Genomic DNA, 13,302 nt, shown 5'->3' with positions numbered 1-13,302 from the left:
CCAGAAGATGGCAAGGTCAACACTCGGCCAGGGGAATGCCAGAGAGTACTCAGAGAGGCTACTGCCGCAAAACCTAGTGACCAGACACGATATGGATATGCTGCCACCAGGGGTAACCACGCCACCCGAGCAAGTATATCCAGCAGGAACGGTGGCCGCCCAGGGTACGATCAATCCACCAGGGGTTCCACCACCACCAAGGATGCCGCAAACGTACCCTATGGTACTCAATCCTGTGGAATTAGGAGCCCTAACTCCAGATCCTATACCAACAAACAGCAGTACTCCAGTGGTACCAGGAAGCAATCCAGGGGAACAGTCAGCAAGAAACGCATATCCTAGGATGTGCTCCTATATGCCCTATACTTCAGACAGCCAGTTCAGGCCTATTGTGAACTCAACACCATTACCTGGAAGCTACATGGTCCCTCCTTACATGTCAGGAGGAACACCAAACCTATATGGGGTCTACTCAGCACCCCACAACCAGGGTATGGGGGTAAGAAGCCATGTAGAACAATAGTTGTAGGATATCAGGTCCCTGCTCAGCAAGGTCCCAGGGTTACCACGTCCCATGGAGGTGGTGACCCCGGAGTGCTATGCGGATTCTCCCTTTGTGGACAGCATTGCCCTTGTTAGCATACCCAAGGGATTCACCATGCCAACAATGAAGTTGTATGATGGAACAGAGGATCCGCTAGAGCACATCAACCAGTACAAACAGAAAATGATGGTAGTTGCAGCAACAGGGCCAGAAAAGGAAGCATGTATGTGCAAAGGATTCGGTTCCACCTTGTCAGGAGCCGCACTCTAGTGGTTCGTTAACCTTCCCAACAAGTCTATTTCCAGCTTCGCACGTTTGGTAAACGTCTTCAATCAGCAGTTTGCAAGTAGTCGTAAGCTAGAAAAAATATCTAGTGATCTATATCGGATCGTCCGGAGGTTTGAGGAGTCCACCAGGGATTATCTCGCTAGATTCAATGTAGAAAAAATATCTATCCCTAGGTGCGACCCTACAACAGCAGTCAATGCCTTCAGAAGGGGACTACATCGTGACTCTGATTTGTACAAGGATCTCACCAAACATCCATCTGCCACCTTCGAAGAAGTCAAGCAAATGGCAGAGGCTACTTATCGCCTAAAGGAGGATGAGGATAGAAGGGACCTGTACGTAACAGAGTCGTTTAGCAGAAAAATCACAATGGAGAAGAAGAACGAAAAAGCCAAACCCTACTGCAAGAACACAGTGAACAAAGTCTCAGGAGAAACGGAAAGCACCGAGGGTCCACCTAAGCTCAGCGAGTATAGGTTCACCACTAGACTTGCCGGGGTATTGAAGGCAATCACGGAACTGGGGCAGAGGGCTAGGTGGCCCAAGAAGCCTACCCCCATGAAGAACGACAGAAGAGATGCCAGCAAAAGGTGTGAATACCACAACGATATTGACCACAATACAGAAGATTGTGTAGTACTACGAAAGGAAGTAAAGCACCTCTACAGTGTTGGATGCTTGGATCACCTGCTCCCCAAGGGAGCGAAATCTGGAAAGGTCAATACTGCTGACCAGGCCCAACCATCCCCACCTCCACCTTACTCAAAGGTTGTGAGCGTCATCACAGGAGGATCGGAAATATGTGGTCTCGCTTATTCAGCAGCAAAGCGCCATGCAACTGAGACTAAAGGAGATAAACCATAGTTCTCCCTCAAGGTCAGCAGACATGATCTACCAGCAATCTCATTCGACGAGGCAGACATACCCGATGAGGCAGAACACCACCATGACGCCTTGATCATTACCCCTTCCATAGGGAACTACCTTGTTAAAAAGATATTGGTAGATACAGGAAGCTCTGTGAACCTCATAATGTTGGAAACCGTGAAGAACGTGGGGTTCAGCGAGAAAGACCTGGTGCAGAAGGCATTACCCTTGGTAGGCTTCAGCGGAGAAACTAAACAATCCTTTGGAGAAATAATGATTCCTACCTTTGCAGGGGGTATGAACAAACAGGTACAGTACATGGTCATTGATGGTCCATCAACTTATAACGTGATACTTGGCAGGCCTTGGATCCATGAAATGAAAGCGCTACCATCAATGTACGATCAGAGCCTGAAGTTCCCTACACCTTGGTGGGTACAGGAGGTACAGGGAGATCAAAATATTGCTCGGGATTGCTACAAGAACGCTCTGAAACCCACTACAGCTAGCCCAGCATAGAAATTACAGAAACTGTGCATCTAGAGGGAGTATATTGTACCTCCCAAGGAGGAACTCGACGAAGTAGTCCTAGACCCACAGTTTCCAGCAAGAACAATATTGGTGGAAGCTGATTGTGCAGATAACATCCGTGAGAAGATAATTGAATTCCTACGTACTAACATGGATTGTTTCGCCTGGTCCCATAGCAACATGATTGGCATAGATCCAAGTGTAATTACACACCGGTTAAATATAGACCCCGGCTTTCCTCCAGTCCAGCAGAAAAGGCGGAAATTTGCTCCTGAAAGGAACGAGGTGATAAACCAGGAGGTAGACAACCTCCGGGCAGCAGGCAAGATCAGGGAAGTTAACTACCCAGAATGGCTCTCGAATGTTGTGGTGGTACCCAAGAAGAACAACAAGTGAAGAGTATGTGTTGATTTCACAGATCTTAACAAAGCTTGCCCAAAAGACCCGTTCCCCCTGCCGCACATCGATTCCATGGTAGACGCGACAGTAGGGCATGAGCTACTTACCTTCCTTGACGCCTGGAGTGGGTACAACCTGATAAAAATGGACCATAAGGATCAGGAGAAAACAACCTTCATATCTGACAGAGGCCTGTACTGCTACAATGTGATGCCTTTTGGCCTCAAAAATGCTGGTTCCACCTATCAGCGCCCGGTGAACAAAATGTTCAAGAAGGAGATATGGAGAACAATGGAAGTCTACATTGACGATATGGTAGTCAAATCCGACAAGGCAGGAGAACACGTGTCCCACCTGGAAAATACCTTCTCGATCGTCAGAAAATACCATATAAAGCTGAACCCCCTGAAATGCACTTTTGGAGTCTCCTCGGGGAAATCCCTGGGGTACTTGGTGACGCAAAGAGGGATAGAGGCCAGCACGGAGCAAATCAAAGAAGTCCTCCATTTAGAATCTCCTTAGAAGCCAAAGGACGTACAGAGGCTCACAGGACGGGTAGCTGCCCTAAACCGGTTCATATCAAGGTCCTCATACAGGTGCCAACTGTTCTATGACATCCTGAGAAAGAGCCAGAAGTTTGAATGGACGCCGGAGCATGAAAAGGCGTTTGGGGAACTCAAGCAGTACCTAAGCACCCCTTCTCTTCTCTCTAAGCCAGAACAGGGAGAACCACTGTACTTGTATCTGTCAGTAACGGAGGCGGCTATAGCGTTGTACTGGTACAAGAGCACGAGGGTACGCAGAAACCAGTATACTATATAAGCAAGTCTCTGTTACCTGCAGAGACCAGGTACACATCTCTAGAAAAACTCGTTTTAGCACTTGTCCCTGCTTCGTACAAATTGCGTCCCTATTTTGAGTCAGATACAATTTCAGTCGGGACCAACTACCCCATGAGAACCATAATGAGGAAACCCGAACTGTCAGGAAGAATGGTTAAGTGGTCTGTCCACCTAAGTGGGTACGACCTGAAATTTGAACCCCAAACAGCCATAAAGTCCCAAGCCCTAGTTGACTTCGTGTCAGACTTTCGCCCCACCCTTCAAGAACAAGCCGACAGTGAAATCTTGACCCTAAGTGAGGATAAAAGGGAGCAGGTATGGGAATTACATGTTGATGGGGCATCTAACACAAAGGTAGCAGGGGTAGGGCTGGTCCTGAAATCACCTCAGGGGGAACAGATAATACAGGCAGTACGGTGTGAGTTCAAAGCAACAAATAACGAGGCTGAGTACGAGGCCCTAATCTTAGGACTCCAATTAGCCTTAGAAATGCAAATCAACCACATCAAAGTGCATAGTGACTCCCAACTGATTGTGAACCACGTAAATAAGGTGTACACGGGCAGGGATCCTAAAATGGTAGCCTACCTGGAAGTGGCGAATGAGATCAAACTCCGCTTTGCCTCCTTCCACATCAAGCAGATACCAAGGGATCAGAATGTTGAAGTGGATGCTCTCGCCACCCTGGGAGCAGCCTTCACTCAAGGGGTAGTGGGTACTATATCATTCATACATGTCATGAAACCTACCATACGTCAGAATGAACAGCAGAACAACAGCAAGGCTGCAACGACCCAGTGGACATACGAAGCAGGGATACTGTGTACTGCCACACCCCAAGAAGAAACTGATGATTGGCGCAAGCCTTACATTAGTTGGCTACGTGATGAGGTATTACCACCTAACCAGAAAGACGCCAGGAGCTTCAAAATGAAATCCTCCAGATTCGTACTCATTGATGGTATCCTATTTAGGAAGTCCTTGGCAGGACCCTATTTGAGGTGCTTGAGCATACAAGAGGCACAGGCACTGATGTGTGATATCCATAGTGGTGATTGTGGGAATCACACAAGGGGTAGGAGCTTGTCCAACAAGGCACTAAGGCAGGGTTATTTCTGGCCTACTATTAGGAAGGACGCCATAGATTTTGTTAAGAAATGTGAAGAATGCCAAAGACACGCCCCTATCAGCCACCAGCCAGCAGAACATATGCATCCGATAATCTCGCCTTGGCCTTTTATGTGGACATTGTGGGACCATTACCCCGTGCTTCTGGAAACAGGACGTACATGCTGGCAATGACAGGCTACTTCTCTAAATAGATAGAGGCACAACCTTTCCCTCAGATCCTGGAGAAGCATGTTATATCTTTCATCAAGAGGAATATAGGCAGCAAATACGGCATCCCTTCAGAAATCATATGTGACAACAGGTCACAATTTATATCCAACAAAACGGAAGATTACTGCGCCAGGTGGAACATTAAGCTGTTTAAGTCTACTCCTAGGAATCCACAGTCCAACAGTCAGGCAGAATTCAACAACAAGATAGTCATGAAAAACCTCAAAAGAAGGCTGGAGGAGATAGGAGCCAACTGGGCAGATGAGATCCCCTTCGTACTGTGGTCTGATAGAACCACCCCCAAAGTGGCAACAGGTCAAACACCATTCAGTCTGGTATATGGGGCCGAGGCAGTTATTCCCCCTGAGGTGAAAATACCGACGCATCGATATGTCAATGCCACCGAAGAGAGGAACCAGGTACAAATGGCCAGCAGCATGGATACCATTGACTAAGAGTCAGCGCCCAAATAAGGATGGCAGCCTACAAACAGACAGCAGCCAGGAGTTACAACAAAAATGTAAGACTGAGAACATTGCAGGTAGGGGACATGGTACTCAGGAAGGTATTCCCAAACACCAAGAATCAGAGTGCAGGTAAATTCGCCTACAACTGGGAAGGTCCCTACCGCATAGAAGGCATCGTGGGTAATGGGGCATACAAGTTGGAGACTATGAATGGGGAAGCTGTCCCTAGATCCTGGAACATCATTCACCTTTGACGGGTGAGATTGTCGTCGGGTCTCCCAATCAAACACATTTATATTCCCAACAAACAACTAGTTAGTGGTTAAGTCGAGGTCGATCCATGGGACGGTGTGCTTTGGGTTCTAAGTCTATCTATCTCAATTTGTGCTAGTGTCACAATTGGTTTGGGTTTGTAGTTGTGTTCTAAACTAATGCAAGCAAAAAATGAAATAAGAGTATAAACAAGTAATAAAGGATACTAGGATATCATGGGGTCATAGGGGATTCATGGTGTTGATCATACAAACATGTTTACAAAGTTGCAAGCAACTAATGTTGTAGAGGAACCGAGTTGGTTTATGTCTTACGGTTCGTAGGAAGAGTTAGGTCCCGGAGCCGAATTGATTAGATTGTAAAACACCTACAACTTAACTTACTTTCCTCCTAATCACTACTATGCATGGTCTAACAAGACTCGAGTTGGTTTATGTCTTACAAGTCAAGTTGAGTAGATAAGAGATGGGTAAAAATGCAAGGATTCATAGGCTTAGCATTTCATCAAACATATCATGTGCATAGGTTGACATCACAACAAGCAAGCAATTTAATTATGAAAACATATTAGATTAAGCATGATTAATCCCCATGTTGGTTTTCCCTAATTACCCACTAACCCTAACTAACGAAACTACTCACTCATTATCATGAGAAACATGTCATTAATGGTGTCAATCATCACAACAAGGCAAAATATGATGAACAAGTAAGAAAGATTAACAATAATTAAAACAAGGATTAAGAAAATTATACCTATGGAGATTCCAAAATAATAAAGCAAAGAAAAAAAGAAGGGAACTTGATTGATTGATGAAGAGTTGTCAATTCTCCAATAATAACCCAATAATCTTCAATTACTCAAAAGTAATAGACTTGAACAATAATTAAGGAAAGATTAATGTGTGATTTGTGAAAAGATTAAAGAGTAATCTATTCTAATCTACTCCTAATCTAAGAGAGCTTCCTACGATCTAATGTAATGTAATGTAATCTCCCCCTAATCTAAGAGAGCTTCTTACTATCTAATGTAATGTAATGTAATCTCTCCCTTTTTTTTATTATTACACAATGGAGTATATATAGTGGTGCATTATTAGGTTAAGTAAGGATAAATAAGTAATTAACAATGTTAAGTTCTAAAATAGGGAAATGCAAGTATCCTCAAGGAGATGAGCATATCGTGCTGAAGGTGTCACTGTCCGTTCGTACCAAGGAGGGGGATGCCCAGATTCTGGGCAGGGGGGACGAGTGATGCGACCATAATTGGCGCATATTTAGCCCCCGAATTACCATTGTTTCTATGCTTTTTAGTGCCTATTTGGGTCATTTCTTATCTTTAGATCTTTGTTTTGCATATTCTTTGAGATTTTGATCCCTTGGTAGGAAAGGAGTAAGAATCTTGCATTTTCATGGCAAAACAAGGCTAAATTGATCATATTCAATGACCAAGCATCAAGGAGAGACAAGACTAGAAGGCCTTTGTACATAGCATAGTAGAAGAGCATTGTTGAGAAAAGGATCCTTGAGTCCCCAAGGAAATCCCCAAGGAATTCATGAAGAAAAGGGAAGAAAAAGAAGAAGGAAAGCTGCTGAGCTACAATCCGAACGGATTGTAGAGAATCCGTCCGTCCCTGCCAGTCCGAGCGTCCTGACCAGGAATCCGCTCGGATTGCCCATGCCCAGTCCGTGCGTCTTGTTCCTTGATCCGCTCGGATTGTCCATCCCAGATCCGGCCGTCCCGACTCCCAGCCGCACGGATCACAGCACAGCGCAGTTTCGTTCTTCAAGCTACGGAATGAAGAAGCCCTTCTCTCGGACAATCCCGGAGGCTCCTTGCTCAACTTAAAAAAGTGTAATTACTAGTTTAGCCCTTAGTTAACCCTAATGCATCCTCCCTAATTCTCACTATAAATACCCCATTAGTCTAATTAGAGGAGCATGTTCTTCTTATCAATAATTAGTGTAGTTAATATCAATCAAATCTCTCTTCAATATTGTAATCAAATATTAATCAAGTTTTAATCCAAGTTTTAGTTCCTTAATCTCTCTCTTGTTCTTACTTTATTTTGGGTAATTGAAGATTATTTGGGTTATTATTGGGAGATTGACAACCTCTCAATCTAGGATTCAAGTACTTCTATTATTCTTGCTTTATTATTGGAATCATTAGTAGGTATAATCTCTTAATCCCTTTTTAATTATTGCTAATTACTTTCATTTATTCATCATGTTTCATTATGTTAGTATGATTGACAACCTTTCTAGCATGATCAATATGATAATGAGTGAGTAGTCTCTTAGCTAGGGTTTAATGGGTGATTAGGGGAAACCAACATGGGGAATGATTCATGCTTAAATTAATATGCTTTCATATCTTATTTGCTTGCTTGTTTTGATCTTAATGCATGCACATGTTATATTTGATGAAATGCTAAGCCTATGAATCCTTGCATTTACTATCATCTTCTATCCTTTCAACTTGACTTGTAAGACATAACCCAACTCGAGTCTTGTTAGACCATGCATGTGTTAAGTAGGGAAGATTAAGTCGACTTGTAGGTGTTGTACAATCCAAGAGATTCGGCTCCGGGACCCAAACTTTCCTAGGATTGTAAGATATAACCCAACTCAATCCATCACAACAATAATTGCTTGCTTATAATTTGAGAACATGTTTGTATGATCATATCCCATGATTCCCCTATGAACCCATGACACCCTAGTGCTTTTAATCAATTGTTTACACCCTTATTTCATTTACCTTGTTAGTTTATTTTCATTGCTATTTTAGTTTAGTAACCTTCTACATCAACCCAATTTGTGACACCCCTAGACACCGCTAGTTACAATAGAATCTTCATTTCAATACCCGTCCCTTGGGATCCGACCTTTACTTGCCTCTTTACTAATTGTAGAGTTGTTTGTGAAGTATAAATTGTATTTTGTATCGACCATTGACCAACGACCACATATGCTTAATTGTGAACACCAAATGGCATCGATCAAAAATGGCGCCGTTGCCGGGGACGGTGTTTAATTGATTTAAGATTTCTTTTATTGTTTTTAGTTGTGTCTCTCTTTTTCACCTTGGGGGAAGTAAAACTCCTCAAGGTTTGTTCTAATTGTTTTTGAGTTGTTTGATATTTTGCATGTCTAGAAGGATACAAAGAGATTTGTTACCTTTTGACCGTGAAATCGAAAGAACCTTGACGAATAATAGGAGACTTGTTAGGAGGAATTTGGGAGGTGTTGGTGAAGTTGTTCAACCCACTAGTGAGTTTGTCAATCCTTTCGCAATAGAAGGAGAAGAGAACCCATTAAACAATACCACACAAAATCCACCTACAATGCCTAAATTCTCGTCTCACTCTATACCCACCGAGGAGGATCTACCAAACGGTACTCCTACCCCACAACATCTTACCGGAAACTTTATTGCCAAGTCCGCCTTCATCCAACTAGTTGAGAGGAGCCAATTCTGGGGAATGCCTAGTGAGGACCCTCATTCTCATATGGAAACATTTTGTGATTATTGTGAAGCTATCTCTCAAACGGGCGTGACTCAAGACCAAATAAGATGGGTCTTATTTCCTTTTTCGTTAATCGGCACCGCAAAGCAATGGTTGAAGGGCCTTGATAAGGCCACCCTTGGAATAGATTCTTGGAAGAAGCTAGCTCCAGCTTTCTACCAAAAATTCTACCCACCGGAAAAGACCAATATGCTAAGAGCTCAAATTACGGGTTTTAAGCAAAGGGATGAAGAATCTTTGTATGAAGCTTGGGAGCGGTTCAAAGGTATTTGTCGCTCATGTCCTCACCATGGACTTAGCGAATGGTTTTTAGTGCAACAATTTTGGAATGGTTTATATGAAGATTCAAGGAACATTCTCAATATGGGATCAAATGGAATGTTCACCGAAGTTGATGACAATCAAACATGGAACAAGATTGAGGAAATGGCGGTCCATAATTCGCAATATAGTAGGCCTCGCAAGGCTACTAGAGGAAAGTATGAAGTGGACACCGTTACTCAATTGGGTGCTCAACTTAGTGCTCACATTGACACAATCAACTTGAAGTTTGAACAAGCTATGGCTAGACTTGAGGAAAGCTCAAAATCATCAAAGCACCATGTCAATGCCATGACGGCATCCTCATCAATCCCAAGCGGGATATGTGAGAATTGTGGAACCTTAGGTCATGACTCAAGTGAATGTAGGGGAACAACCGAGCAAGTCAATGCTTTCCAAGCTTACAAAAGCGGTACCCCTTATTCAAATTTTTACAATGAAAACACCAAATTCCATCCAAATCTCTCATACAAAAGCCAAAATGTCCAAAACCCTCAAACAACATACACTCCACCACCCATGAGAAATCAAAACCAAAGACCCTTTTTCAATCAAAACCAAGGTTACCAAAATCAAAATCCATACAACCACCACAATGACCAAAGTTTTAATGTCCAAAAAGCGGTCCTTCAAATGCAAAAGAATCAACAAGAATTTTTCACCCAAATGCAAAAAGATAGCCAAGCAAAAGACACCACCATCAACAACATTCTAGCCCACACCAAGATGTTGGAAACACAATTGACCCAACTAGCATCTTCGAGCTCACAAAGACAAAAGGGGCAATTACCACCTCAAGGTAATCCCCCTAGACATGAAACGGTTAGTGCCATTCACTTGAGAAGTGGTACAAGGTATGAAGCACCGAAGGAGCAAGTTGAGGATGAAGTTGTGAGAGCTAGTGAGAATGAAGTTGTGGTGCAAAGTCCCAAAGAAGGGGAATCATCAAAAGAAGAAAGTTCAAAGAAAAATGAAGATAAAGCCAAAGAAAAGGAGCCCATTGTGATTAGACTTCCTTTTCCAAGTCGTCCAGCCAAGCCTAAATTTGATGATCAACTTGGAAAGTTCATGGAAATTGTGAAGAACTTAGAAGTCTCAATTCCTTTCACGGAATTAATCAATCACGTTCCGGCCTATGCAAAGTACATGAAAGATATCCTCACAAAGAAGAAGTCGATCCGGAAACTTGAGACTATCGCCTTCACTAAGGTGAGTAGTGCCATACTTCAAGGGAGTTCACCTCCAAAGTTAAAGGATCCGGGAAGCTTCTCCATACCGTGTACCATTGGCGACACAACGATCAACAAAGCCTTATGTGATCTAGGGGCTAGTGTGAGTGTCATGCCATACTCGGTAAGTAAAAGGTTGGGAATGGGAGAGCTTAAATGTACCAATATCACTCTTCAAATGGCCGATAGATCGACGAAGACACCGCTAGGGATATGGGAAGATGTCCCCGTGCGAAATGGGAAGTTTTTCATCCCGGTGGACTTTGTCATTGTTGATATGGAGGAAGATTCCAACATTCCAATCATCTTAGGAAGACCTTTCCTACACACCGCGGGTGCGGTGATTGATGTGAAGCATGGAGAGCTCACTCTAGAAGTGGGAGATGAAAGCATAACTTTTAATCTTGACAAGACCATGAGAGCTCCTCGTTTGCATGAGCCATGTTTCATGATTGATCATTATAGCCGGAAAGATGAGAAGAAGAGATCGGAACTCCAATGGAGGAAGAAAGTTGAAGATGCTCCATTCAAAGAGCAAGTGAATTGTGACAAGGAGAGCTTGCAAAGCTCATCAAAATCAACCAAGGAAGAAGATGATGGCCTCATTGGCCAAAAGAAGAATTTGGGAGAGTTATCTCCATCCAAGCAAGAGATTTTCAATGATCAACTCAATGAAGTTTGTGGTCTTTGGGACAACGAATTTGAAGGGATCTTTAATCCCTACATTGGGCATGCCATCGATCATGATCAACAACAAGAACCACGGTCTATTGAGGACCTCTACCATAACAACGAACAAGCTTTTAATTACTTCTTCGAGGTGTTGAGCAACATCAACAACACCTTGAACATGCCTCCTTGACATCTCATCAAGAATGAGAGTTTGGTGGAGTCCTCCCTAAACCACCATTTGTAAATATTTCTAACTCCCTAACTTACATTTAATTTTTGCATTGCATTTTTGTCATTTTTGGATTTATTTTTACTTTGATCAAAATAATTGTCATGAAAAGAGAGAAGTGAGGGAGGGACTAATGATTTTAATTAATGTGTAGTAATTTACCTTAGTGTGGGGATGGGAATTGCCTAGGCTATTCATGCCTTAGTAGTGCCCCCACAATGAAGAACACAAGATTTGAAAGAAAGAAAGAAAGAATGATAAGGGAATGCGTTGGTACACGGATGGACCTGAATCCGTGTACACAAGGACCAATCCGAGCGGATTCCCCGAGAATCCGCCCGTCTGAGAGGATCCGAGCGTCCTGCTGAGAAGACGCCCGTCTTGGGCTGAGCTGAAAACTGCAAAATTCTTGACTGTTGAAGAATCCGAGCGGATTCCTGGAAAGACGCCCGTCTCACAGAATCCGTCCGTCTTGTGGACAATCCGCCCGTCTTGCAGCTGAAGAAAAACAAAGAAAAATCTCTGGACAAGAATCCGTCCGTCTTGTGGACAATCCGCCCGTCTCGTCTCAGCAGAATCCGAACGGATTCCCCAGAATCCGCCCGTCTCTAGGCGGGATTTTTGAAAATTTGAAGCTGAAGAATCCGAGCGGATGGCACCTAATCCGCACGGATTGTCCCTGCGTCCTAACATTGTCGAGTTCTTTAAATACCCACCCCACCTTCATTCATTCATTCATTCACTCATAAACACTACCCATACCACCAAAACCCTCATCCTCCCCATCTCAAAAACAAAAACCCTCAACAAAGCTCACCAAAATCAAATCAAACCATCTTTCAAATAACAAATCAATCACTCCATCTTCATTAATAATCAAAACCAAGACCAAAATCTTCACCTTTGAATTGATTTTTGTTCTCATAAAGGCAAAGCCTTTCACTTTCAAAATCGATTTGGGCATTCTACAAATTGAAGATTTTTGATCTTTCTCTTGGTTAGCTCATCAAATGGCAAGAACAAAGGGAGCAACAAAAGCAAAGGCAAAGGCAACAAAGGCACCAAAGACTACAACTCTCTCTCAAAGGCAAAAAGCTCTACAAATGAAGAAAGCTTTGGCAATGGTGGTATCAACACCAAACTTGGAAGTGCAACAACCTCAACAAATTTCTATGGAAGCATCACCCTCTACTCCGGTAATTAATCAACTCTTGCATTACCCGGAGGTAACATTCATTTCCGACTCCCATAGAAATACATTTGTCAAGTTTGCTATGAAACAAATCCAATCCACAAAATTCATATGCCAAGATGCTTTAGAGAAGTTGGGTATTCTTGAACAAACAAGAGTCTTTTTCAATGCCATGGGTTTAAAGAAATTGTTTGAAATGGAGGAAGTAACATACCCCTCCCTTGTCTTGGAATTCTTAAGTTCCTTGAAAGTGACAAAAGTTGAGAATAGGGAAAATATTGAGTTTCGTCTAGCTAACACTAGTAGACGCATTTCCTTTCCTAATTGGGTGCAATTTTGGGTCTTAGCGATGAACATAAATTCTATAAGCAATATGGGAAGTATGATCCCGAGCCTCTTTGGGAGGCAATCTCCGGGAAGAAATTTGAAGATTTTAAAGCTTGTCGTGCTCTTTTGGTCCATCATCCGGGCATAAGAATATGGCACAAAGTTGTGGGAAATACCATAATTGCTAGAAAAGACACCAATCATTTCACGGGACTCGATTTTATTCTCCTTGAATCAACTTTGAATA

The 13,302-nt window shown here is 43.0% G+C and overlaps 3 protein-coding genes and 1 non-coding gene across 4 annotated transcripts; 3 read left to right on the top strand and 1 right to left on the bottom strand.

Moving 5' to 3' along the window:
- The first annotated feature begins 574 nt into the window (after positions 1–574).
- LOC141640046 (uncharacterized) lies at positions 575–1,696 on the top strand. Its single transcript, XM_074449007.1, has 2 exons — positions 575–795; positions 850–1,696. The coding sequence occupies exons 1-2, from the start codon at positions 575–577 to the stop codon at positions 1,694–1,696; spliced, it is 1,068 nt and encodes a 355-aa protein (XP_074305108.1).
- Positions 1,697–1,864: 168 nt separating this feature from the next.
- On the top strand, positions 1,865–2,626 carry LOC141640045 (uncharacterized). The gene is made up of 2 exons (XM_074449006.1): positions 1,865–2,143; positions 2,243–2,626. Exons 1-2 carry the CDS (start codon positions 1,865–1,867, stop codon positions 2,624–2,626), a joined length of 663 nt encoding a protein of 220 aa, XP_074305107.1.
- A 968-nt stretch (positions 2,627–3,594) lies between these two features.
- On the top strand, positions 3,595–5,267 carry LOC141640044 (uncharacterized). The gene is made up of 2 exons (XM_074449005.1): positions 3,595–4,362; positions 4,794–5,267. The coding sequence occupies exons 1-2, from the start codon at positions 3,595–3,597 to the stop codon at positions 5,265–5,267; spliced, it is 1,242 nt and encodes a 413-aa protein (XP_074305106.1).
- Positions 5,268–9,274: 4,007 nt separating this feature from the next.
- LOC141640075 (small nucleolar RNA R71) lies at positions 9,275–9,381 on the bottom strand. Its single transcript, XR_012542821.1, has one exon. It is a non-coding gene; the product is annotated as a small nucleolar RNA R71 (small nucleolar RNA).
- Between the last annotated feature and the right edge of the window lie 3,921 nt (positions 9,382–13,302).

This window comes from Silene latifolia, unplaced genomic scaffold (assembly GCF_048544455.1).
Source record: "Silene latifolia isolate original U9 population unplaced genomic scaffold, ASM4854445v1 scaffold_70, whole genome shotgun sequence".
In the NCBI taxonomy this organism is placed as follows: domain Eukaryota; kingdom Viridiplantae; phylum Streptophyta; class Magnoliopsida; order Caryophyllales; family Caryophyllaceae; genus Silene; species Silene latifolia.
Note: the sequence above shows the minus strand (reverse complement) of the source record. Positions and strands in the feature narration are given on the sequence as shown.